Source organism: Pleurodeles waltl, chromosome 6 (genome assembly GCF_031143425.1).
Source record: "Pleurodeles waltl isolate 20211129_DDA chromosome 6, aPleWal1.hap1.20221129, whole genome shotgun sequence".
NCBI classification, from domain to species: Eukaryota; Metazoa; Chordata; class Amphibia; order Caudata; family Salamandridae; genus Pleurodeles; species Pleurodeles waltl.
The window spans coordinates 53,325,206-53,349,896 of record NC_090445.1 but is presented as its reverse complement, the minus strand read 5'-3'; the positions used below and the strand labels follow the sequence as shown (position 1 = coordinate 53,349,896).

General features: G+C 43.9%; 1 protein-coding gene across 1 annotated transcript in view; it reads left to right on the top strand.

Moving 5' to 3' along the window:
* LOC138301475 (complement C4-like) overlaps positions 1 to 24,691 on the top strand; it is a 685,953-nt gene that overhangs the window by 91,654 nt on the left and 569,608 nt on the right. The window contains exons 6-7 of the mRNA XM_069241987.1: positions 5,468 to 5,555; positions 19,367 to 19,472. Coding sequence (XP_069098088.1) covers positions 5,468 to 5,555; positions 19,367 to 19,472 — 194 coding nt within the window. The remainder of the gene's footprint in view (positions 1 to 5,467; positions 5,556 to 19,366; positions 19,473 to 24,691) is intronic.

Here is a 24,691-nt window from a genome sequence, read left to right as displayed (position 1 = left end):
CTGCGAGGCATATACTCTACTCACAAGCGGGACCGTGCATCGTTTCTCCTTTCACCGGGTCGGGTGCGTTGTTTCTTCTGTACGCAGGAGAGCGATGCGTCGATCCAGTCAGCACTCTCGGGTCCGGGCAGGCCTTGCGTTGTTTATCCACGCAGGGATGTCCCTGCATAAGAAAAAAAGTCCAACAGTAATTCTAAGCCGATTTATTCTTGCATAGACGGGACATTCAATGATGTCTGAAATTCTACTTGGACAGGACAAAACACTTCGGAAAATCAGTCCAGTTGCTAGTTGCATATGGCAACCCTCTAAAAGGCTTTCCATTTTCCAAAGCACACTGGATTTCAGCAGCCAGCGACGAATCCTCCGTTATGGTGAACGAGTGTTGCCACACTGCTGGAGCCAGGAGATGAACACATCTAAAAAAAATGATAATAAAGTAATTAATAAAACTGCTTTGTTATCATTTCATTTTATGTGACGGAGTCGGAGCCAAGTCTTGAGGACCTGGCCATCCTCTGCAGCAGCAGGGGGAGTGGTGGGGACAGGGCGCTGCAAGTCACATGTCAGTTTTGCAGGCTGTCTCAAGATTGCCAAACTGACATGCACACATAGATATCTCCAGGTTTGTTGAATGGAGAATAGCAGGCACAGACTTCCACTCCCTGTTGGAGTGTAAAACTCCCGCTCAGTCCAAACCCGGCGGTTCTCTCATACTGGGTTACACCAGCATGAGAACAGCATCTGGATTGGTGCAGGGGAGTATAGCAGCCTATGCATCGGGAGCACGAAAACACCGAGGCAGTGAGGCAGCTAAGCTTTCTTCTTCTTTTTTTTATTATTGTCCCTTGTGATGCCCCAACACTTTTCCCTGCTAGCAGCCGCTAGCAGGGAAGCCACTTAGTCTTGTCATCGTAGAGCTGGATTGCCTTTACTAGCACAGTAAAAAGTAAGTGTCTCTATATCAAATGCTCTTTTTTCTGGGGGGGTCTCTTCAAAACATTTGGTAGAGAAACAACATGGAAAAACATACACACTTTTACACAGTGCTACTGCTTGGATTCAGCAGTGCAGAGAAATGCAGCAGTGAGACAAGCGGCGTTGCGTCATCTATTCCAATAAGGTAAGCTATTGCTTCTTTTATTTATCCCACCATCCTCTAATATTTATTTAGTGATCATGTTGTGTTGATGTTTTAACTGGTAGCTATTCTAATTTAAGCATATGAATCTTTGAAAGATCCAATACTAGAGATGAAAATAAGTTACTTACCTGTAACTGTTGTTCTCCAGTATTTGGTATCTTTCATAGATTCACATGCCACCCACCCATCTGAGGGGAGCATTCTAAAAGGTGCTGCAGTCTGATTGGTGGAGTGTGGTTCTTTTTAAATGCTGTATATAAGATACTAAAGAGAATGTTTTAGTCCTTTTGGGCTATGTCTAACATTCCACTGCTTTCTAGTTATACCGTGGGACTTTCTTCTCAATAACATTTCTGACCCTATCCTTTCACAAGTGCCTGAGTAAACAAGAAGTAATGAGCACACAAACTCACCACCCACACACACATGCAAGCCCATACACGCACATGCACTTGCGAGTACACACACATATTGAAAACATACATGAAACACACACAGGCGCACACTCATGTGCACACAGGCATACACACACACATTGAAACACACACATGAACGAACACACACAGACAGACTCATGTGCACACTGGCATGCACATAAACACACATACAGAAGCACCCACATGTACAAAGACAGACACAAACACAGAAAGCACACATGCACAAATACATGCACGAGTTTTCATAGACACAGAAAAACAGAGAAAAAACACGCACATATACTTTGAAAATATAATCATCACAGCTTTCATTGACAACAACAAAAATTGTGTTTGAAAACTATATTGGCGGTGCACCACTTTGTTAACAATTATCAGATCAAATGTAAAGAAAGTCCAATTCTCTTGTAGTGTGAATAAATCAAATCTTCTTTTCATTTTTTTCCGTTGCCATTAATTTCTTCCATATTGATCTTGATAAAACATAATATGCATAATGGTAACAGCCAACGCTTTTCGCCCTTTAACATAGGGCTTCTTCAGGGCTGTAACGTAATATAAAACAATAATAAACACACAGACAGCACTTAAATACATAGTAAGAGCAGAACAGAATCATGAGACAAGACATGGAAATAAATAAAAATAAACATATATATGTGTAAGTAAATGCACAGCGGTAAGTCCAAAAAATATGTTGAGATTACCTGGACTGTAATAAAAGCACAATAATGTGGCATGGGAAACTAGCAAAGAAATAGGTGCGTAACTGGAGAATAAGAGGTAAGTTGAATCAGAGCACAGCAGCAAAAACAATGCAGGGCTGAAATTGGCAACTTTTCAGGTAAAGTTTAAAACTCTTTACCTGAACAAGTTATATTAAATTCAACAACTGGAAGTTGTAGGATTTATTATAACAATTAATTTGATACCAAACTCTTGTATTTGTCACTTAAGGGGACTTTTAAAATTAAAATAAAGTCTCCACATTCTAGCCTATGAAGGCCATTCACTACAATGAGGGAAACACAAATTTGGCCTGCCTTTAAAATGACACTGGGCACCTCAGCAGTGCAACTATGGGTGTACTACCTATGCTGTGGTCCCTAAACCCACATGCCCTACCATATACTAGGGACTTATAGGTAGGTTGACTTAGCCAATTATAATTAGCCTAATTTGCTTATTGATTTTACACAGAGCACAGGCCCTGGGACTGGTTAGCAGTAACCAGGGCACCATCAGAGTTAGGAAAACACCAGCCAAAAATGGAAAATTGCGGCAAAAAGTTAGTGGGCCTCTGCAATCAGCCCTGTTTTCTCACAAGGGCGAAACGCGTTGGCTGTTACCATTATGCATATTATGTTTTATCAAGATCAATATGGAAGATATTAATGGCAATGGAACAAAATAAAAAGATTTGATTTATTCACACTACAAGAGAATTGGACTTTCTTTACATTTGATCTGATAATTGTTTACAAAGTGGTGCACCGCCAATATAGTTTTCATTATTAGGTTCTTCTAATCTTTTGAGCACCTTTGCAGCAGTTGTTTTGGTGGAGTTGCATACTATAGATATCTGAATACTTTATTGTTGGATAATTGGGAACCCAAAGGGATTAGTGCGTATCGTATGAGCCTGCTGCATCCCACTGTTGTATAGTCTCAACAAAAATTATGTTTATAAATTTATCAGCTGTGTGGTTCAGAGGTTACGTTGGGGAAAATGGTCTGGGAAACCTGTGAGTCTTGAGGATTGCAACAAAAGTGAAAGATGTGTGTAATTTGACAGATTTCATGTTTACCACAAGTTTGTTAGAAAAATCTATTGGTGGTTAAATTCTAAATGGGATCAGCACTACATAGGCCCTCATTACGAGAGGGAGAATTAAAACTTTGAACATTATAATACCAGGCCCAGAGACACCAGGCTTATCAATGTTGCTGCAGGGCAGGGGCTGCAGGAAGCAGCATTAACCCCGCCCCAGCCTCCCCCTCTGCAGCAATCTGTGCATGGTTGAAGCTGGGGTGTAGCTTCGGGAGGTGTATTAAATGTATTTTGTGATAAATAGTTGGGTGCAGGTCCTTTTAGTTGGGGATGGTGAGGTGTCTTTCGGATTGCACTAGGATTGTTTACAAAGACAGACAAAAACGCACACACACTCCCTCTCTCTGTTTGCAAAAGCTTCAAAAATGTTAGTTATTTCACAAAATGATGCAGTGTTCTCTCACCTAGTACACCTCCAATCTGCAGTCCTCTCCCTTCCACTGCCCCTTAAGACCCTCTTGTGCAGCTTGCTTGTCCTTTAATGTATTTTAACATCATGTGCCAGCGTGATTGTCGGCTAACACCCCCCCCATCATACTTACCAAACTACGCCCCTTGGTGGAAGGCAGAGATATTTGCTCTTCCTCTACAAGCTGACACAATCCCGCCATCTCCTCACCCAGCAGCCCTCACCCGCACTCCTGCTAACAGATTTATTTCAGAGAAATCAGGAACATTTGCCAGGGAAAGCACACTTGGTAGAAGCAGCTGTTCCTCGGTTCAGCGGGATAAAAACTCCGAATGGCTGGACTTTGGTGCAGAGATACTGTTCGGTGATGTAGATTTAGGCCTCCCGTTCTCTCCACACCAAAATCTGGCCAACACTTACTAAGGGCCTTAGGGCCACATGTAGCAACTTTCAGATTTGCGACCCGCAAATTGCGAGTCAGAGCGACTCGCAATTTGCGAGTTGCAAATCTGAATGTTTGATGGTGTCCCTGACACCATCTGCGATTCGCAGGGGGTCGCAAATGCCCACCTCATGAATAATCATAAGGTGGGTCACATGTCTGTGACTGCTTTTCAATAAAGCATTTTTTTTTTTTTTTGTAATGCAGCCCGTTTTCCTTAAAGGAAAACGAGATGCATTACAAAAACGAAAAATGAAACGTTTTCATTTCATTTTTTCAGAGCAGGCAGTGGTCCATCGGACCACTACCTGCTCTGAATTTTTTTTTACAGTTCCATTCACAACAATATGTCAACATTTGAAATGGGTGCAATTTGCAATTTGCATTCGCGGTCACAAGCCAATCCTACATTGCACGGCGACTCACAATTAGGAAATGGGAACCCCTTCCTAATTGTGACTCGCAAACCTGTTTTGCAATTCAGTAACCAGGCTACCGAATCGCAAAATGGGGTCTGTGCATTGCGATGTGCTTTTTGCACGTCGCAAACAGCGAAATTCGCTGTTTGCAACGTGCAAAAAGCTTGCTACATCTGGCCCTTAGGGCCAGATGTAGCAAAAAAACATTTTGCGAGTTGCAAATTGCGAGTAATACCAACTCGCAATTTGCGGTTGTGCATCGCGTTAGCCTTTTGCGCATCGCAAACTGCATTTTTTGCAGTTTGCGAGGCGCAAAAGGCTTACTACATCTGGTCCTTAGTGTGAAGCAAGGTGCAGTTTCTACCTAGAACAGGGAAAGGAAATATTTTAATTCCAGGGCTTGGGAAAATGATATAGTTATTTGCACCTGGCCTGTCTAGTCTTCAAATGCCCAAATGTCATGAGACAGCAGAGTCAGGCTTTATTCAGTGTGCCAGCTGCTTGACGTCTTTGGGATAATGAGCCTGCTACGGAGATCTGTGCCTGGTGCTTACAGTCCCAAACTGCAGCAGCGACCACTCAGCCTTTCATCCTTAAATTCAATAAATTACTACCGGGCCCTGAAAACGCATGTCTGCAACAACAAGGGCTATGATAACAAGAAATCAACATAGGTTCTGAGTGACGCAGTAACTTGAGCTTCTCTCTCGTCCATTGGATGTCACTCAGTATCCCTTGATGAATGACATCCCCGTAATTCACTGTTCCTTGTCTCTTATTCCCAGTGTTGCCGAACTTCGAGGTAAAGATCCTTGTCGACAAGCCCTACTTTCTGCTGACAGAGAAGGCGTTTGACCTCATCGTGGAAGCCAGGTACTGTGCACTGGGGAGGCTGTCACTGGAATACAAATTTCCGTCGCTCTGGATGCCTCTTACCCAGAAGAACCGACCAAAACATGCACTTTTTAATTTTATTTGGGGAAGTGACAAAGCCTCACAAATCACTAAAACCTCAAGACTAGGGGGCGTGACGTTTTCCCAGTTTTTCCCCAGGTGCAAAAACATTTCTGTGATATGAACCAGGGCAGAATGTGTTTGGAGCATTCCATATTACTGAGGCAGAAAAAAATGTATAAACCATGTATTTGCAGCACTGCAAAGTTGTTTCAATATTTGTCCATGTCTCCAGTCTTGAGTTTCCATTAACAGATCAGGGCTTTCTGAAGCAGTCTTTTCTTTGCTTCAGTTGAGTCACTGGGACTAATTCCAGTGATGGCAGTAGTACATAAAAGCAAATCGCATGTCTCGAAAAATGCTGTCCTAACAAGTGGAGCGATGTGGCAAGTCTAAGCACTGCAAGAGTTGTTTTTGGATTTTGGAACAAAAGCTTCTCTCAGTTGTCTCGTTATACTGGATGAGTGAAAAGTGCCCCTTGAGTGTTGTCTGTCTCCAAGTATTGCAAGCCTTCTAATACCCCTGATGCACGAGAGGGCCCAACTCACTCAGCTTTATTTAGGAGTTCTTGGTTGTGTCTTAGGCCTTAGTAAGAGTTTGGCGGACAAGATACTCAGTCACAAATGTCACGAATGTTTCATCCGCCATATTACAAGTACATTATGGCCTATGGCACTTTTAAGATGGAGAACGGGATCTCCATCGCAGAATTTCCCATCCGCCCAAACCCTAAGTAAGGCCCTTAGGGCCAGATGTAGCAAAGAGATTGCGAGTCGCAAACGGCGAAAATCGCCATTTGCGAGGCACAAATGCCTCTTTGCTATGTAGAAATGCATTTTGCGAGTCGGATCCGACTCGCAAAATGCATTTCCAACTCGCAATGCAACGCAAATAAAAGCGCAGTTACCATCCACTTGAAGTGGATGGTAACCCAGGCGCAAACGGGAAGGGGTCCCCATAGGACCCCTTCCCCTTTGTGTCTGGAAAAAAAAAGAATTTTTCAGAGCAGGCAGTGGTCCAATGGACCACTACCTGCCCTGAAAAATACCGAAACTAAAGGTTTCGGTTTTTTTTTCAAAGTGCAGCTCGTTTTCCTTTAAGGAAAACGGGTTGCAGTTTGAAAAAAATAAAACTGCTTTATTAAAAAGCATTCACGGACATGGTGGTCTGCTGTCTCCAGCAGGCCACCATCCCCGTGAGTGCCCATACTCACAATGGGGTCGCAAACTGCGACCCAACTCATTAGTATTAATGAGGTGGGTCTTTGCGACCCCATAGCGAGAAGCAGAAGGTGTCTGAGACACCTTTCTGCATCCCAAATTGCGACTTGCAATTTGCGAGTCGCACGGACTCGCAAATTGCAAGTCGCAATTTGGGAATTTGCTACATCTGGCCCTTAGTCCTGACTTTGGTGTAATCAACAGGCCTGAATCTCGGAAGTGATGGAGAGGTGGGAGAATACCAAGTTATCAAAGCCAGGCAGAAGTAAAGAGAAAGCCCAGAACCATGTTTGAAGGCATCTTCAGACTACCAGCAATGCTAGGATGCTATACAAATGGCAGAAATGTGTTATATGAGGACGGATGACATAATAGAACATATAACATATATAAATCACTGCCTCGTGGTAGGTTGCAGTAACATTCATCAGACTAAAAAAATAATTGCAAACTGTGTTTATATATTTATTTATACATACCTTTTTTGACTTTATATAGCCCTTTAACCAAAGTGCTGCACAGAATAATTATGAAAGCGGAACAAACAATTCTGAAAAAGTATTCGCATTCATACCTGCATTAAATTAAATTTGGGGCTAATGTTCAGAATTAGGGATGTCCTGATAGTTGCTTTTTATGACTCAGTGAAGATCTTAAGAGGAGTAGAAGAAGTATAAGAGACGGAACTTCAGTGTTTTGGAACAGCCAGGGCAAGACATTTAAAGTAGAATTTTGAACATGGCAATGGAGGACCGCGGAGAAGGAAATGACAGAAGGAGCAGAGAGCAGTGGGAGGAATATCTCGCGAGACTAATGACGACACCTGAAATCAATCAAAAACGAAAATTCAATGGCACGCATTAGCAGAAGATGACATTACTGTTTTGAGGTTTGCTACCTTGGCCCACCACTGAAGCCACTACATTAACTAGCACTGCTTCGACAAATTACATATATAATGTAATTTACAACTACTTCAACCCCATTACTTTGGTTCTATATTTACATTGACCCGAACACTAAACCTGACGGTTACGCTTCCTTCTACGCTACTTTTAAAGGTAATTTAATTAAATGAGTAGCCTTAGGGTGACTACAACTGTAAACGTAATTTAAATTACATTTAGTTAATGTTATACTACAATACACAGTAATTAATAAAGTAAATAAACTGAAATAAATTACATTAAGTAGGATTACATTAAAGTATATCTAATTAAAGCAGTTAACATTAATCTAAAGCTAGAGCTAACCTAACCCTGCACGAATTTTTATTCTACATATTAATTTAATTTTTGAAATTTTTAATTTTTGGATATTTAGTAGCCTATTTAGTAGCCTTTACCTGGGCTTAAAGCTAACGTTTACCAACCCAAAGTTAAATGAAATGAAATACATTTAGTTGTTTTATATTTAATCAGTACCCGTGAGGTGATTGTAATTCTAAAATGAATTAAATCAAGTGAAATTGCAATATATTGTCTTTATGTATCAAAAATACTGCCCCAAGCCCTAAACTCATTTTAATTGAATTACATTTTATACAAAATGTAACCTTATCCTAACCCTTAAAGGGGGTGCTGCTTAAATGAGAGCTGACTAGAGGAGGTGACTTCTCTAGTCCGTCATAGAAGGGGAAAAGAGTTAGGAAGATCAATGAGGACAGCAGAGCAGTAGAGAAGTCGGAAAAATCAGGGTGTGAATCAGGTTTAGTTGTGCTGAAAGTTACCATACCACATAATTTCTGATGGATACTTCAACCTGCAGATTCCTCACCTGTAGTATAATCCCCAGGCTTCCTAGTGGATACAACAAACTTAAAAGATGCAATGCTACCAATAGAGGGCACTGAACTCAGTCGGCGCCAGAAGTGACGTCAGGCGACATCACGAATCCATAAAGTGCCTACCCACAGCATCAACGTCAGTTCCTTTCTTCCACACCTTTGACATGTATCCGGTGTTTCATCGCTGAGATGTTTTGGCTCACATAAAATTCTCGATTACAGTATTACTGTCTCCTCCGAAGAAATCAGGTCTTAAACCCTACAGGGATTGTGAGGGACAGATGTTCGTCACAGCCTCCTTTTCTATTTGTTTGTGGTGCTTGGGCTTTGACCACAACACCCAATTGTGTTCTTCCTGCCTTAGTATGAACCCTAAGGCTGTTAGAGAGCATGAGGCAAAGCTCTTTAAAGCTCAGGCAAAGGACGATCATCATTTTTGATGCGGCTCCTGTTCTCATTCTTCTTTGTCTTCAAAGTGCAGGAGGCATCATAAGAAATTGAAAAAGCATTCCAAAGGTAAATCAGCACCAGCTCCAATGCTTAGGCCTTCTGCATCTCAATCCCCCGAAGCCAAGCTAGCAACCAGCGGCATTCCATGATAAAATGTACAATACATTTGCAAAGGCGTCAACACTGTACGAAGCCCCCTTGAGCTCGACAGCTCATGCACGTCTCCCGATGTTTATACCGTTTCAAAACACACGTTTGGCACCTTCAGATCTGGCGCCTTCGCTCTCCTGCATTGACCAAGCACTCAAGTTATTGCCGCTGCATTTAACTTCATGGCCAAGATCTCAGCAACAACCACCGGCGCCAGATGCAGAGTGACCTGTGGCGCAACCAATGCCGAACCCCTGCTTCACTCCCACAGTGAGACACATAGGCCTCTGGATTAGGAAGCTTCGTGAAATCTTCAGTACAGGCTTGAACCGCATAGGCTCTATTGAGCTCAAGGGCAGGATCTCCTGTAACATTTTTAAGGCATGTCATCAGATAGTGGATACTTCACGTGAATCAGCCATGGAGGCTGGACCACCCACACCTGAGGTGATGTTCCTTCACAAAAAATTGTTGAAGCCTGCAGAGGACTTGAATTTGCCATTGCCAGTAGCAGAAACCAAAAACAATGTTCTAACAGAAGCTTGTCGCTCTCTTTGGCTACATCGGAGCCCTTGTTGCCTTTTAATGAGGTGCTGTTGACTCCTGGTGGTTTGGTAGAAGGCGTCATGTATGCTGGAAGCTGACAGGCTGGCGGCTCAACACTACTGTTCAGTACCAGGCGACCCACCATTCCTTTCCACGCATCCCCTACTGGAGAGCCTGGAAATGCAGGCATCCTGCTCGGGAACGTAGTTGGGTGGAGCAAGAAAGCCTTTTCAGCTGGAATCATGGCTTTGAAATCATTAAATGCCAACGGCTTTCCTGCTATGAGTTATTCCTCCAGGCATAAAAGACGATTTTCAGGAGGTCATCACTGTTAGTGCATCAGAACCTTGATAAGTAAACTTACAAGGAGACACGCCTAGGCCGATGAACCTTTTCACCACGTTCGGAGACTTCCCAGAACGAGATATCTTTCTGGCATCACAAATCAATATGACAATAACTCAATCAACATTCGCAATACCTAATCAACAAGCAAGTCGATAACATTTAATAAAGATCAATAAAACAAACACACCATGACCTTTCAGTCATGAAAAACCACACCGATTTAGTGAAGAGTTAGAACATTTATTTCCCTATTAGTTACAATCTAATGTAATTTCCGTTAATCTCATTAGCAATTAAGCTCATTATATTCATTCAAACTTTGTAATCTAGACACACAATTTGTCAAATGTATCGAAAATATACGTTCACCATTATCATATCATTAGTAAAAACTGCTTAGCAAAGTTGCAATAATACACGATTCAACAAAGCAAAATTCAGTAATTTGTCTATTTGCGTCAGATATTTGTGGACCCCTTAACTAACCTCGAATTAGCATCTGCATGTTGGGCTTCATGCAAAACAATTTAGCAAACACAAATTTGGAAAACATCTAACTATGGCCTCTATCAAAAGAGCAGTTGGTACCTAGAAAGAAAAGGCAAACAGACAATTACAATTTTCATCAGATAGTTACCCCTCCAACGAATCAGCAATCAGCGTCAGTCTTCGTCCTCACGACATCAGTCGATTCTCCATCAGCAAGGATAGGACAGGACAAGTCTCAGTATGGCATAGTTAAGAATAAGGCACTTTCCTCATAAGGAGGAGAAGTAAGTATCCGGTAAGAACGAGTAGAGGATGGTTTAAAGTATTAGAAGGATAAACGACAAGGTCTCAAAATGGCTCAGTGGAATGGCAAGGAATGATGAATAATGGCTGATTTCTCCTCAGGTCATGCGGTTATATTAAAACTGTCAAACTAACCCTTAATTCCCTATTAGATAATTTTTGGTGCATCATTATCTCTGTCCAATAATTCTCCGCGCACCTTACTAGAAGTTTCCACAAAACACAGTTCTCATGCAGTTGATTGGCTCCTGTAATTGACGTCTTCATTGGGTGGAATGTCAGGTAAAATAGTTACACTCTTTGCTCCAGTCAGTAGTCCCATTGTCTTCTCCTAGTCTAGGCAGCCTTGCACCTGTTACGAATTACACTGTTACATTAGACAAGAATGTCTCCTTGAGCAAGTCGGGTCCCATGAGAAAGAATTGACTACGGCTACACACACATCTCTGCTTCTGGGAAAGTACAGCTCCATGTCCTTCGGGAAAGCAGCACATTGCACGTTAGAAAAACACAGTTTAATATGAGACCAGGCAGCTAGGCCCAGACCCTCGCTAACTAAGGCCTAGTGATTAATTTAGCAAACCCCAAATACACGACTCTAATTATGATATGCTAATACAAATTCAAAACACTAGTACATAATTAATTCATCGTTAATACCTTTCATTAGTCTTCGTATACATTGGTAGCCACTCCCCGTGGGCACATTTCAAATGCATACATTATTTTCTACGTTAACACATTTTCTATGCAGCTTCATTACACAATATATTGCAAGCTTTTCATGTTAATATTAATTTTAAAGGTCACACTCCACCAATCCCTCCTCTGATGACTCTTGTCATCACACAAACCTTCCCCCTTTACATTTTACATTCTAGAATTCCTTCATTTCAATTTCTTCTCTTAATCGTTCCCCCTGTGACTTTGCCCTGAATAATTTTTCCCTTTGTTTTTCTTCCCTCCTCTTATTATTTTTCACCATTTTCAATGTAATTATTTTACTAATTTTACATGACAGCCATAATCCAAATAAGCAAGCCATAACAATCAATATTCCCTGTATTATTGTCGCCAATATCCCATGCCAAATACTACTAAACCAACTCCCCACTGAAGCAAGTCCTTTTCCAACCTTTTCCCAAACACCTGGCTCATTCAGTTCCTTCAAATATGTACTATCTCTAGTTAAGTTAGTAAGCATGCTTCTAATCTCATTACTGTTGTCTGGTATATATGCACAACAATGATGCTTATTAAGCACCTTACAGACTCCGCCATTTTTCGCTAAAAGAATGTCTAAAGCAAGCCTATTTTGAAGAGTCATAGCCCTCTCCGCAGCAAGTTCCCCCACAGGAGTATAGCCCCTGTGAAATTTGTCAGCATGTTATCCACAATCGTAGACAACTTTGGAATCTTTATGGAGTTTAAGATAGCTCCCACTGAAGGAATTATCGCCCCAAATATGTCTCCTACTACACCAACAGCAGTCTCTCTCTTTTGTCTAGTACGATGTAAGTCAGACAATTTTGGAAACCTTTTTAAATCATCAAGTTGATATATCTTTGGGAAGACTATCCCCAGATAACATGTCCCATACCATCCCTGTTGAAGACGGTAAAAAGCATTAAGTCCACATATGTAATAGATCACAGGGATCGCTGGATGCTGTCCATTTAACATGAACGTCCACTTACTCTGAAACAAAAACACATGCTTACATTCGCTCATTCCCACAGACACATTGTCATAATATAACTTTGGTCTAGATATGCAAAGCTTGCCTACGTGTAGGGCATCTAAAGCTAACTTCCCTTGTTCCCTAATTGCACTATAAACCTCACTACTAGCAAAGGCTGCTGCTGCAATCCTGAATTTGTCACTAATATCATTGACTTCTTGCTGGGTGTAATTTTCTGGGGAGTGCATTTCAATTCCTCCCTGGTTCTATGGAGTGCCCTGTATTTTTTTGTCTAAATATTGGATGTGCGCGAACCACTTTTGGCTTGTCTGGCTCAAACTGGCCCAACCATTTTTAACTTCTTCATCACTGGAATTTGAAAAATCATTTGTCTCCCAAATGTTCATATCCCATTTTTTGCGGTCCCAGTCTAACCCTACTTTAACAATAGCTAAATTAACTTTCTTTTGATTGATTTTACCCCATTGTTTCCAATACCTGTGTTGAGCGACTTTAAAGGCTACCTTTTCTGCAACAGACTGATATGCACCCCCCTTATCTTGCAATAACTTATTCTGACACGACAGCATGGTTACATTATTTTTAGTTTCAACCAGCTGCCTCTCTAACCGCTGGTTTTCTTGTTCCACCTGCTTAAATTGTTCATGCATTTTTCTAAAAGCAGATAACAGAATCCAGCTTCTTCAGCCTAAAATAGATAAATCACATCCCGCTCCAAAGGTACTTTCTGTAAACACAATTAAATATTTTTTGGTTCAGCGTCACTAACACATCCGTTTTTAAAATGAAAATAAAGTCTCCCCATTCTAGCCTATGGAGGCCATTCACTACAATGAGGGAAAAATGAATTTGGATGTTTTTCCTCACCATGGCTTATAAAACTATTATTATAAGGTCTCTGCTTATAGTTACATGGCACCCAGCCCTAAGGGCTCATAGGGCACTCCTTAGGGGTGACTTATATGTAAAAATAAGGTAGTTTAAGACTTTGGAACTACTTCTAATTCCGAAATCGAATTTGCATGTAACTTTAATTTAAAAGCAGCCAGCAAGGCAGGCCTGCCTGTAAAATGACACTGGGCACCTATGGGTGCACTACCTATGCTAGGGTCCCTAAACCTACATGTCCTACTATATACTAGGGACTTATAGGTTGGTTGACTTAGCCAATTATAATTAGCCTAATTTGCATACTGATTTTACACTGAGCACAGGTTCTAGGACTGGTTAGCAGTACCCAGGGCACCATCAGAGTCAGGAAAACATCAGCAAAAAGTGAAAAATGAGGGCAAAAAGTTAGGGGGCCTCTGCAATCAGCCATGTTTTCTCACAGCTTGCATTCTCAGTGGCTCACTTTCTCCGCTCTTGTGTGCTTGCCAGGTCATATAGCTGTACCTCCAGCCCTAGGGATCTAGGAATCTTGTTAAAGTATTCTTTTACCATCAGGGCCCAGGGATGACATTGTGTTGTGCATTGCGGGATTATTTGGTAGGCATTGAGGAATCGATGAAGGCTGGTCTTGAGGTCAGACACCTCCTGTACAGCTAAGCATTTTATTCAGAGTGCGCATGAAGCGCTCAATTTTCCATTTGGCTTGGGGCCACTGCAGCATTATTTTTGGGTACTTGATTCCCAGATGGGGAAGGAATTCCTTGAAGTCGGCTCCCTGAAATGGTGGTCTATTGTCAGTCCTTATTTCTTCTGGGATGCCAAGAAGGGTATAAACTTTCTCCAGTAAGAGACCAACCTTGGAGAATGCCGTTGATTCAGTTTGTTCCACCACATGGTATTTCGAGTGTCTAACCACCATTACCATTTTAAGGGGTTCCTTTGGGAAGCTGCCAAAGTCCAGGCTGATTGGTGACCACAGTGAGTCACAGTGCTCATCGGTGACTACAGGGGCAGGACTTCAACTCAGCTTTCTAGTTGACATGCCATGTACTGTTTCACTAATTTGTCGATCTTCGAGTCCGAGGAACCATAACTTCCCCCGCAGTCGGGCCTTTGTCTTCCCTGCCTCTTGATGCCCAACATATGCCAGCCTCACTATCTGGTGGTCAGCATTGTGGGTATTATGATGTGGTTCCAGTATAGCAGTAGCCCTTCTGAAATGATGCTTACTTTGTTCCTCAACCTATTTATTGTGACAGTCTGTTCTTGTTGGGCTTACTTGCTGATTGGCATTGTCCAGGAACATCTTCCACATTCCGTCTTAGATAGTGGTGGCCACTCTTTGGAGTACTCCAGCTTTGGCCATTGCTTGGTTGATTTCTGGGATGCTCAATGCAATTGGGCATGCCTCTAAGCTCACCAGCTATATGTATTCTTCATTGTGGGAGCTGTTAGTTGTGGGTGCACTCCAGCTGGCTGAGGGGGTGACGTGATGAGAAGTCGGCTGGGTTCTTTGACTCTGGTCTGTAGGCAACACTGAACTGGTACTGCTGTAGTTGTATGTCCCACCACTCGATCTGAGGGGGGGATATGTTGCAGTCCCACAAAACAGGGAGTCAAGTGGTTGCTGGTCAGTGATCACAAGTTGTCCACATAGGTATAGGCAGAAGTGCCTGCAGCCACACTGGCTTCCCCCTCAATTTGGGCATATCAGGCTTCTGTGTGCAGTAAGAGCCTGGCTAGCAAAAATGATAGGGGCCCACCGGCCCAGGCTTGGGTCAGCACGTGTCCTAATTCAACATAGCTTGCTTCCACTATCAGATCTGGTTGCTTTGTCTGGCTCAAAGTAGGTCATTGTGGCTACATCAAGTAGGGCTTTCATTTTTTAATGATTACATTTTGTGAGGCCCCATATGCATTGTACTTCTGCCTTTGTGAGGGCGTGGAGCGGCTCTGTTAGCGTTGATAGACTGGGGATGAATTAGCCACAGTAGGTGATCACTGCCAAGAAGCAGCAAATCTCAGTGGCATTTTTTGTGAATACATATCTGAAAATGTGATCTTTTTTCCGAAGAACAAGCACTTTTCATGGTGGAGCATGAGGCCATGTTCACTCATTCATCTTAGTGTCTCCTGCAGCCAGCATTGGTGTTCTCAAATGGTCGTTGAGTAAATGAGGATATCATCACTGATATTCATGACTCCCTACAGGCCTGCTAGTATCTCCCAGATAGTGTTCTAAAATACTTTGGTAAGAGATTCTGAAGTTCCAATGCTTGTACCTCCTGAGGCTTAGGTGTATCAAAAGGGTTGTTATATATCGACTGTCCTCATCTAGTTGCAGTTGATGGTAACCAGCAATCAGATTGAGCTTGGAGTTTGGCAGGTATGGTTGGTCATGGTAGGGGTGATGTGCCTCTCCCTTTTGATTGCATTGTTGGAGAGGTGTATATCAATGCACAGCTGGATTTTGCCAGGTTGCCGGGTCTTTTCCACTATTACCAATCTCTTGCTTGACGAGGGGTGGTAGGTTAAATGGCACGTGGCGGAGTTGGAGTGCCACTGGCTTCACCACTTTGTTGGTGAGTACGTGAATTGGCCTATGATGATTGAGTGGCTTAGACGATCCGGGCAAAGGACACTAAGCTGAGGTCTTTGGCAGTGTGGCACCCCACTAGGGTTCTACTAGTGGGAGTAGTTCTTGCCCTATACATGTAGATTTTGGTTGGCCAAAGGGTTGGTCTGGGCTGAGGAAGTGTCTATTGTTGGTTGCTTATCACGTTCACCAATTCCTCTGTTTCTATGACAGCATTGATGACTTGAATTTTGCACATCGGTTGTGGACTCCAGTTCTTTTTCATGTGTTCTGTGTATGTTATAAGAAAGACTCCCTTTTCTTTAGAGCCCAACAGACTTCTGGTGATCTGGTACTCCAGCCTGGAGAACTGCTGTGTTTCTCCATTTTTTGTCCTTGCGTGTGAAGTGTCTGTTCACTTTAGATGATGTTGTCTTTCTTCTGGTTCCTCTGCCCTTTGGTCAGTTCTAGCAGACTCTAGTGAAGTGATTATGTTTTCCACAGTTGAAGCACATATTTCTTTGTGCAGGGCAGTTGTCTCATAGATGTTCTTCCCTTCCATAGTTGCTAAATTGGACTTTCTGAATGTTCTGGTGGTCTTGTGCATCTTGTTGAGGGGCGTGTTTTGATTGCATCAACTGTTTTCATCTTGATTGATTGTGGGTTGCATGCAGGAGATAGGTCGTAGGACCTGGAAAGGGCTGAGATGTGATCAAAGCTGGTGCCGGGTTTGCAAAGGATGTGGCCTCTCAATGTCATGGACCTACAGCCTTATCTGAGTTGCGCCTGCACTTCTTGTGGGTGAAGGATGGCACGGTCTGTCACAGAATGTGTGCTGATGTGAGTGACGGATAACAGGACCTGTCACAGATTGTGTACGGATGTAGGTGATGGCACGTCTTGTCACAAACTGCTCTGATGTGAGTAGAGGATGGTGTGTCCTGACAAAAACTTTGGAATGAAAGGGGTGGAGGATGGCATGTCTATGTGTAAATATGGTACAATGAATTCTCTTTGGCCCTTCGGCAAGCACAAATTTACGTCAAAAGAAAGTCACACACCATCCAAAGTGTGGCCACCCGCCTCCTTTTTACATTTCTAAGGCACCTGTCCACAAGCAGGGCTTTGGTTGACCCTCCAAATACTATGTGTTATCATTGATGATGTCCATGTTGCTTTCCAACCTAGTCATCAACTGGCTGTTGTGCCACACAGCAGAAAACCAAGCTAGAGAGATCAAATAAAGTTTTTTCTGATGCTGAATAGCATGTGGATATCATCTCAGTATAGCAACAATTGCAAGCTGAGGCTTTACTAGAGCTTTGTTCTGTCCACAGTCGTCTATAGATCAGAATGCTGGTGGATGGAAAAAAATTATATAAAAAAGTCAACCTTCCACCCCAGTACCTTGACAAGAATCTTGTGCATTTTCTGCTGCCTCAAACCAACTCCAAACAGGAACTGCTCACCAGATGCAAGCAAGTGAGAAGGACACATCCAAAATTAGAAGAAACTGGAGATTGAGTGTTGTTCTTATCTATCACAAAAACAGGTCTCCACTGGACCCCAGAAGGCAAGAGAAAGAGAAGCAGGCCAAAGAACATGAGGAGGTGAACTGTGTAAAGAGAATTGAAGACCTTGAACTACAGCCAGGGCACTGTGCAGAAACGTGCCTAAAAAAAACTAAAGTGGAGATCCTTCATTGCTGCCCTACATGCCAGCTGCCATAACTGGCACTAGTAGAAGCAGCAGAACACCTTCCCCCAAAGGAGTTATACACACACAAGAAATACACTCGGAATCACTTGGTCTCTAGCACTAGTTAATGTCTACTTTAGCCCTAAAATCTTGAGAAAAAAATAGAAGCTTTCTAATATTGCAGTACCCATACCTGCACTTAATACAGCTTTTTCCAGTCCTCCCCCTGCTCAGAGAGCAAGGCCAAATCCTCATTTGTATTGTCACTGTTCGTTGGAGATGCAGATGGTTTTGCAGCTGTACGCCCTTCATGCAGGCGGTTATGGAAGAGATCCTCCTACTGGAAAACCTGAGGCTTCACCAGGGCTGGAGAGGCCATTTATTCCACCAGGCATTTCCCCAGGAGAGTTGGGGCTCATGAAGGCTGGTTCTGAAAGCCTTGTCCACTTCCCGAGGCTATCTGCAGCCGGCACAGTGGGACTTAAGTAGAGGGAGAAAGAAAGGGAGGGGGGGGTAGAAAGAGATCACATGGGAAGAAAACAGAGGTCAGCAAAAGGGAATGGATCTAAATAGAGAGAGTTAGCCCGAGGAGAAAAGAGAGTAGGGGCTGGTTTGAGCATAATGTCCATGGCTGCTTTCAGTTGCCTAGTCCGGCCCTGAGCATCACTCTTGTCTAGAGGCTCTTACCTAGGCCTTACATAGTATTCCTTAGCATTATTATGAGACAAAAACGAGCCTTGTGATTTGTGATGTAAGGTGTCAATAAAAATGTGAGAATTGCTTTGCACATTTGTCCGAAACGGTCTTTTGTCCTAAACGTTATACTATGTGGATATAGGATATATGAATTATTGATTCACTACCAACCTATCAACAAAGCATCATTACTTACGCAAATGAAATAGCAAACAAACAGATGCATTGTGACAGTATTAATAATCATAAAGAGGACCAGATGTATGCTTTGTGGGTGCTCCAGAGCAGACATAGGGCAAGGCCCATGATGAACCTGTGTACTGAGGTGAGTGGAAGATGGCAAGACTGCCAAGTAACTGTACCCAACCACAGATGGAGATTACGGCCCATCACCATTCGCTGGTGGGTGTCCTTAGTCGCTGCACCACGGAGGGGTGGGGGCCTGTGGTGGGACATGACCGGAAGTGGTCATGGGGTATGCGACAGAGGTATGGGGGTAAAGTAGTAACCTTTAAAAGTGGGCGAGCGCCTGGTAGCCCCCTCTTTGTCCCCTGATGTGCTGCAACATGGAGGTCGCTTACTGCTAAATTTTCTATTGTGTAATGTTTCTGGTTGAAGTGGTTGTAATACCACCTTGTTTCATGTGAAGTAAAATTTGCTACCTCCTAACCCAAGAAGTTGAGTCTGTTGCCTTTATGAGAGGAGACACTACTGCACTACTGCAATTTGCAAGGGTGGTTGACCCCATCCCCATTGCAAGAGTGAGCGCACTATTATTGGCTGGGAGACAGTCTCTGCACTCTTTCTCGAGGAGGAAGGCAGAGCTTCTTCGAGACGTTTACACCAGTGAGTTTAATTTCTTAATTTCCTTTCCAGCTATGTCTATGGCAAGAGCGTTCAAGGGGTCTGCTATGTGAGGTTCGCCATCTTGGACGTAGATGGCACAAAGAAATTCCTGCGGGGCACGGAGCAGCAGATCACGGTGAGTGGATGTGACTTGACTGTCTGACCTGGTACATGTGTGTGTCCGCGGGGCTCTGGGTGGCCACTGGGCAATGGGGAAAGCCTTTTAAGGATATGGAACAGCAGGGAGAGGATTAGCTCCAAATCTGTATCAAAGACTTTCCTTAAATAAGGATCAGTGAATAGATGCATTTACCCGGAGGATGACTGCATTGCAAACATCACCGCTGCGAAAACAGTTAAACAATGCTGACTATTTAAACAGCCCACATCGCATGAACATATTAGATAATGTTGCTCAACTGAATGATTCTCATGTTATTAACTTACAAGGATGAATGCTTTAACCGGCCCTACCTAGATGCAAACTTGAAACTGGTAGTTTGCAGCTCTGCTACTTGCACGTGAACCCACTAAACTACCAAATTGGCTCTATAGTACTGGGTATGAAAGCACTTTAGAAAGTCATTGGAAAGTCTATTCTATAGAGTCTAGCCAATAGAAATCCTAAAGTATGTTTTTTTCCAAATGCAGCAAGGAGCGGAATTCTTAGTACAGGGTTGACAGGAATTCTGATCATCTCTGTATTCCTTTCTACACCCTGATAGTGAGCAAATCAGGGCCAAGGTATGGCTTGGGTGAGCACAAGAACTAAGGGCCACATGGGCAAAGCTCTTTTGTTGTTGCAACCGGTTATTTGCAAAATCACAGGATTTGCCACCAGAAAAGCAATTTTACAGTTAGAAATCTATCAGATTCCTAAGAGGGCTTTTATGATCCGTTTCAACAAGGAAGTTTGGGGGGTGGGAGTGAATTGAAAGATGCACCCACCCATTTCTGATTTGGAGAGGGATGTAGAATTAGTTGTGACTGTAATTGGGGTGGCAGACCACTGATAGTTACTGACCCCCATGTTAGGTTGGTAACTGGTACTACTGGGAAATGTGATCTGGGAAATGTGTCCCCTCTGGCCATATTTCCCTTTGTGAATCATATGAACAGTTTCAGGAGGGGAGGGGGATGGGGTCAAAGGCAGTGGCTGCTTGCACCCATGATGTGTTCTCAAATGGGGATTTTTTTTTTTTTTACAAAAAACAGCATCTACGCCTTTCAATGGACACCATATTTATACTTTTTTAGCGCCGCATTTGCGCCGCTTTTTAACGCAAAAGCGGCGCAAACGTACAAAATACAATTGGATTTTCAAAGTTTGCGCTGCTTTTGCGTTAAAAAGCGGCGCAAATGCGGCGCTAAAAAAGTATAAATATGAGTCAAACTGCTTTAAGAATGTTGCCTGTTTCGGCAGCTCATTTTGTAACCCTCTGCTTATGGCCAATGTGCAATAAAACCTGCTTGTACACGCAGTGTTTAATTTGTAAATAAAAACGTGCCGGTGCCCAAAGCACTTTTCTTAAACACGCGGCTGCTGCAATTAAATGTGGGAACACAGAATACTGAGGCAGCGTAATCCTTAAACATCTCGGGCCTCTTCGAACCATGTAAAGCCACTCCCTGCCCCTTCAGCTCATTCTAGCAGCCACCTGCTTTTTTTCATTGTGACGCTTTTTCGTTTTTCCCGTCCTCTGTCTTTCCCATATGTGTCTTTTCCTCGCAGCAAATGCTTGAGGCAGAAGAATAAGTCCCGGCCCGCAAAAATAAGTGCCGGTGCTCAGCACCAGAAACAGCAAGCACAAATTAAGCACTGAGTACACGTGCTGCTTCTCAAATGGCAATCCCGTTTGCAAACAAGCCTGTGGGCAAATTGTACATTCCTGGTTTGCAAATGGGAATGATACGTCCTGTCTTGAATAACTCTGCTATTCCCTTCCTGCTACCATAGGTGTAAGGATATGCATCCTTGGCATGGTTACCCCCTGACTTTTTGCCTTTGCTGATGCCAAGTTATGATTTGAAAGTGTGCTGAGGCCTGCTAACCAGGCCCCAGCACCAGTGTTCTTTCCCTAACCTGTACTTTGGTCTCCACAATTGGCACACCCTGGCATCCAGGTAAGTCCCTTGTAAATGGTACCCCTGGTACCAAGGGCCCTGATGCCAGGGAAGGTCTCTAAGGGCTGCAGCATGTCTTATGCCACCCTAGGGACACCTCACTCAGCACATGCACATTGCCTCTCACCTTGTGTGTGCTGGTGGGGAGAAAATGACTAAGTCGACATGGCACTCCCCTCAGGGTGCCATGCCAACCTCACACTGCCTATGGCATAGATAAGTCACCCCTCTAGCAGGCCTTACAGCCCTAAGGCAGGGTGCACTATACCACAGGTGAGGGCATAGGTGCATGAGCACTATGCCCCTACAGTGTCTAAGCAAAACCTTAGACATTGTAAGTGCAGTGTAGCCATAAGAGTATATGGTCTGGGAGTCTGTCATACACAAACTCCACAGCACCATAATGGCTACACTGAAAAATTGGAAGTTTGGTATCAAACTTCTCAGCACAATAAATGCACACTGATGCCAGTGTACATTTTATTGTGAAATACACCCAGAGGGTATCTTAGAGATGCCCCCTGAAAACATACCCGACTTCCAGTGTGGGCTGACTAGTTTTGCCAGCCTGCCACACACCAGACATGTTGCTGGCCACATGGGGAGAGTGCCTTTGTCACTCTGTGGCTAGTAACAAAGCCTGTACTGGGTGGAGGTGCTTCTCACCTCCCCCTGCAGGAACTGTAACACCTGGCGGTGAGCCTCAAAGGCTCACCCCCTTTGTTACAGTGCCACAGGGCATCCCAGCTAGTGGAGATGCCCGCCCCCTCTGGCCACGGCCCCACTTTTGGCGGCAAGGCCGAAGGAGATAATGAGAAAAACAAGGAGGAGTCACTAGCCAGTGAGGACAACCCGTAAGGTGTCCTGAGCTGAGGTGACTCTGACTTTTAGAAATCCTGCATCTTACAGATGGAGGATTCCCCCAATAGGATTAAGGATGTGCCACCCTCCCCTCAGGGAGGAGGCACAAAGAGGGTGTAGCCACCCTCAGGGCTAGTAGCCATAGGCTGCTAACCCCCCAGACCTAAACACACCCATAAACTGAGTATTTAGGGGCCCCCAGAACCAAGCAAGATAGATTCCTGAAACCTGAAGATGAAGAAGGACTGCTGACCTGAAGCCCTGCAGAGAAGATGGAGACAACAACTGCTTTGGCCCCAGCCCTACTGGCCTGTCTCCCCACTTCAAGAAAAACTGCAACAGTGACGCGTCCCCTAGGGTCCAGAGACCTCTGAAGCCTCAGAGGACTACCCTGCATCTAAAAGGACCAAGAACTCCAGAGGATAGTGGCTCTGTTCCACAAAGACTGCAACTTTGCAACAAAGAAGCAACTTTTAAAGACCACACGTTTCCCGCCGGAAGCGTGAGACTTTCCACTCTGCACCCGACGCCCCTGGCTCGACCTACGGAGAACCAACACTACAGGGAGGACTCCCCGGCGACTGCAACCCTGTAAGTAGCCAGAGTTGACCCCCCTGAGCCCCCCCAGCAACGCCTGCAGAGGGAATCCAGAGGCTCCCCCTGACCGCGACTGCCTGCTTCTAAGAACCCGACGCCTGGGAAACACACTGCACCCGCAGCTCCCAGGACCTGAAGGATCCGACCTCCAGTACAGGAGCGACCCCCAGGTGGCCCTCTCCCTTGCCCAGGTGGTGGCTACCCTGAGGAGCCCCCCCGCCCCTTGCCTGCCTGCATCGCTGAAGAGACCCCTGGGTCTCCCATATAAACCTATTGCAAACCCTACGCCTGTTTGCACTCTGCACCCGGCCGCCCCTGTGCCGCTGAGGGTGTACTTTTTGTGCTGACTTGTGTCCCCCCCGGTGCCCTACAAACACCACCTGGTCTGCCCTCCAAAGTCGCGGGTACTTACCTGCTGGCAGACTGGAACCGGGGCACCCCCTTCTCCATTGAAGCCTATGCGTTTTGGGCACCACTTTGACCTCTGCACCTGACCGGCCGGAGCTGCTGGTGTGGTAACTTTGGGGTTGCCTTGTACCCCCAATGGTGGGCTACCTTGGACCCAACTTTGAACCCTGTAAGTGCTTTACTTACCTGAAAAACTAACAAATACTTACCTCCCCCAGGAACTGTTGAATTTTGCACTGTGTCCAATTTTAAAATAGCCTATTGCCATTTTTGCCAAAACTGTGCATGCTATTGTGATGATTCAAAGTTCCTAAGATACCTGAGTGAAATACCTTTCATTTAAAGTATTGTTTGTACATCTTGAACCTGTGGTTCTTAAAATAAACTATTATAAAATATATTTTTCTATATAAAAACCTATTTGCCTGGAATTTTCTTTGAGTGTGTGTTCCTCATTTATTGCCTGTGTGTGTACAACAAATGCTTAACACTACCCACTGATAAGCCTACTGCTCGACCACACTACCACAAAATAGAGCATTAGAATTATCTCTTTTTGCCACTATCTTACCTCTAAGGGGAATCCTTGGACTCCGTGCATGCTATTTCTTACTTTGAAATAGTACATACAGAGCCAACTTCCTACAATAGGTAAGTATATTTTATTGTGGTTGCAATTATACAGAGCTACATCCCGCTGACGAGGTGCTGAAGTGTAAGTGGACAAAGGGAGTGCCTAGTTAGAAGAATCTTGAATTGCAATGTGACATATGTGGAAAATGTTTAGCTGCTGTGCCTCTGTGCCCAAGCAGATAATAATATCCATATGAGTGAGGGATAGAGCACACGCACTTTATAATAAACTATTGCATTAATGTGTTTGGTTGGCAGAGTGTGTGTTGTGGAAGTGAAGGGGTCCACGAGGGTAGTGTCCTGCATGGTGCAAGGGTGATACACTTAATCTGACATAGGTGATCGTGCTTTTGCTGGAAATGGAGTAGGTTTAGGTGAGAAATGATGCTCACAACAATTTTTTTTCAAAAAATCCTTTGTTGGCAGGGTGTGGATTTGGCCTATGGTGGCAGTTCTTTTGTTTCTGATGGATACTTCTACCACAGATTCCTCAACTTGTGAATACCCCCAGGCACCAGACTTGACCCGTAGATTTTTCGCAACAGTGCTCCTGTGCTCCAACAAGTGGCATAGTGTGAAATCATCTTGCCTCCATCCACCATGGAAGTGACGCTGAAGCCATCCCTATGTTGCTGGTTTAAGTTTTATTCTTTCCCTGCCTTCAGACACGGATTCAAAGTTCGCTTCCTCACATTTTCCTCATCTCTGACAAGATCTTTCTTTCAAATTCTG